Below are 3308 nucleotides of genomic sequence, written 5' to 3'. Positions count from 1 at the left end.
TTTTACGAAAAGAAGATCCAAAACCTTTATAAAACATTCTTTCTGAGTTCTAAAACTAAAACTGTTCTGACTTCTAACATCGTACGGTGGAGACTTTACTCCTTCAACATAATCTTCAAAAATTGGTCAAATGATGATGATGACTTCGACAAATAGAGTGATTCAATCTATACACTCTGCCTTGTAATGCAAATCCAGCTTCTCAAAGATTCCTCATCGTTTAGGCACGTTATTGGAACGTGCCATGATCCTTTCTCGGATTCCTGAATTTTATCCCAAGAAAAAAAACATTGATTCAGGTATTGATTTCAACAGGAAAAGAAAAACAGAAGACAAAGATTTGATATAAGATTGTGAAAAAACCTGGATCACAACTGAAAAGGGAGGAGGCATTTCAAGTTTCAGGCAACCTTTGACAAAGGTAAACCGAACTTGATGTCTTTCTTTCCATTTTTGGAAAAAACTGTTACTTAATAGTTCAAAAATGTGATCTCTCATCTCATCGTTAGTCACAAGTAAACACTTCAGTTTAGCGGCAGCATAGAGCCAATACCTGAAATCAAAAAGCCAAAAAATAAAGAAACCAAAGATTGAGTAAAACCAAACCATGTTAGTGGGATTATAAAAGAAGCTTTAAGTCAGTTCATACCAATCATCATTGGAACCTGGTGGAGTCGCGTATAGGACATTGTTATTAATCCATTCTTCCACCAAATTCCGGTGATTCGGGCTATCTAAAAGCGCATTGACCCGTTTCTTGTGCAACAGAATTAGCGGCTGCTTTTTGTTACCACTTTGATTGTAAAGCTCCTTCACTACCGCTTCAAGCTGCACATGTGCAATTGTGTTAGTTATTCGCAGGCATGTATGCATTCAAAAATGGAAAGGAAGAAAAAACAATGAGAACCTGTGGTAGACTGAAACCACCATCTGCAAAATTTTGTTGGTAGAGTCCAATATTTGCTCCATCTACTATAGCTTCGTAATCTCCATTCTTTTCAAGCCACTCCTGTCAAATAGTTAAAATGATTGGAATTTTGAATGATAAATAGATACTGTAATAATCAACATGCTTCTGTTTTCAATAAATTTGTTGATTAAAGTACTGAACTTATTAGAGCTCCAGCAGGAATAAAAGATATGCCTACATTACATCCAAGGAGATCTAAAAAAATATAAGCTACACTGGAGCATTCACTATTCTTTCTAGATATGATTCCCAGTTGGAACTATACAGAAGTTAAATATGATTCCCAGTTGATATCAACTCATGCTAAACGTGTATGCAGCGTTTAAACAACAATGCAGAAACAAAAAAAGGGCAGCGTAAGTCGTTTTTGCATTAAGAGAAATCATCCATTATTTCTTTCTAACCTGAAACTCGCTGAAGTCCGCCATTGGCTCACATGAATTCATCTTCGCCTTCCTCTCCACAGCCAAAGCCACCAAAGAATCCACAAAATTTTCAGTCTCTAACTCATTCGTATCTACACAATCCAAATGCTCGTCACAGCTCAAGCATTTCCCGGCTGGACTAACACTACCTTTCTTCACAGTCCATTTGCCTTCCCCTACCCACCCAAGACCATGCCACCCACCCCCATTCTTCAAAACAGCGGCTCTAAGCAGCTCAATATCAGAACCAATCCCATTAGCACAAACCTCACTAGCTTTCTCTCCACAGAACCATTCCTCGATAATTTTTGAAGTCTCTTCACTAACGCAGCCAACACATTCTCTTAATTTATGCAAATACTTATAAACCTTCTTTTCTCTCCCCGTGGCAGCGCTTACCTTCAGCAAAGCCGCGATCTCTGCCTCCTCCAACACAATACCTGAAGCATCCATGTGGTCTTCCACTTCATAAGCCTTTTCAGCCTCCATACTCTCACAGAAACAGAGCAAAGATGGAGAATAAGTTCTCAGACGAGGGACAGATACACCGCCGACAGCAACAATGTCCTTGACAAGCTTGAAAGCATAATCACCGTCACCTTTGGCAGCAGCTAGTCGTGCCACTGCAGTGACGCAAGACTCATTAGGACTTACCCCGGAACTAACCATACGATCAAAAATTTGGAAGCCACGATCGATGGCAAGGGTTTGAAGAGACGGGTCACTAATGGACGCAGAGCAGAGGTAAAGAAGGCTTTGAAAGTGTTGCTGGCTGAGGCGGATGTCACTTGAAGTGATAGCTGCATCATATAGAGCCAACGCAGCTGAGAAGTTCTTGGACTTGGAACAAGAATGAAGATTGATAAGGAGATTCTTCTCTGGATTACGACCTCCCTTCTTCTTCTTGTTTGGTTTTGTAGGGCTTTCGTCGTGGTGGCAAGAGCGGCGTTTATCAGTACCAGCCATAGAACAGTATATGTGCAAATTAACAGGTCGGTTTCTTAATGTTACAAGCTTTGTATTAACGAATGTGGATGATGAAACCCTTACCCTGAGCCAAAAAAAATATCATAATACCCCAAAATTAGATCGAGCAGAAACAAACCAGTTAACAACATTCCAAAAACAATCTTTTTCACAGAGATTGAGGCACTAGAAGGAATAAAATTGTCTGATGCTTAAGGCCAAAAGCTTAAGGCCAATTCTTCAAAACAAAGATCTGATGCTTTCATTGATACCAGTTCACTTCTTTCGTAAAAACAACAAACTACTACAGGGATTAAACAAAAGGAATGTAATTTTGTATAGTTTCATCAATCTATACTCCTATTGATCAGTTTTGCAACTGCCTGGCAAACTCAGGATCCAATTGAAGGCTGATCCAACCAAACTGTTATCTATTATTCCCAGAACCCACGCAAAACATAAATTGGATCATATAGACCCAGAAAACAAAGTTTAAAACAGAGATTTTATCTTCGAATTAGCTCAACACCACACTAAATTGTAAAACTCAGCATCTAAAGGCAAATATATACCATTAGATTCATCAGAACCTAGCGAGTAAGGAACATGCATGAATCCTAAACACTCAATACTGCTATCAGTCCTGACTAATCTAGGTTAAAAAGCTTCTACATTGAATAGAAACAACTAGGGGTTTATAAATCTCTGTACTTTAGAAACCTTAGAATAAAGGCAGAAACTTTAAGGTATAGAAACGAACCCAGAAGGAAAGGTCAAAGCAGTATTGGCCGAAGAAGCTAACCTGCGAGGAATGGCTCGATAGGGTAAGCGAGTTTGAGAGAGACAAGGCGGCACGGCGTAGAGCAAAGAAGAAGGCAGTGAAGGTTTTTTTAATTTCATAGCTTTTCCATATTTTTTTTATCAACCTTATTCAATTTTTGGGTTTC

General features: G+C 39.0%; 1 protein-coding gene across 2 annotated transcripts; it reads right to left on the bottom strand.

Annotated features, from left to right (window-relative positions):
• Window positions 1-3308, bottom strand: LOC104731336 (proteinaceous RNase P 3). Of its 2 annotated transcripts, none has more exons than XM_010450671.3 (6): window positions 3164-3308; window positions 1375-2446; window positions 908-1009; window positions 650-828; window positions 364-553; window positions 1-263 (listed from the first exon to the last, which is right to left on the bottom strand). In XM_010450671.3, the coding sequence occupies exons 1-6, from the start codon at window positions 3259-3261 to the stop codon at window positions 168-170; spliced, it is 1737 nt and encodes a 578-aa protein (XP_010448973.1). In that variant the 5' UTR covers window positions 3262-3308; the 3' UTR covers window positions 1-167. The 2 variants fall into 2 exon arrangements, with proteins under 2 accessions (XP_010448973.1, XP_010448972.1); XM_010450670.3 differs by having other exon boundaries at window positions 3122-3294.

The sequence above is a fragment of the Camelina sativa genome, chromosome 12 (assembly GCF_030686135.1).
Source record: "Camelina sativa cultivar CO46 ecotype springtype chromosome 12, ASM3068613v1".
In the NCBI taxonomy this organism is placed as follows: domain Eukaryota; kingdom Viridiplantae; phylum Streptophyta; class Magnoliopsida; order Brassicales; family Brassicaceae; genus Camelina; species Camelina sativa.
The sequence above is the reverse complement of the archived record's forward strand: the minus strand, read 5'-3'. Positions and strand labels throughout refer to the sequence as shown.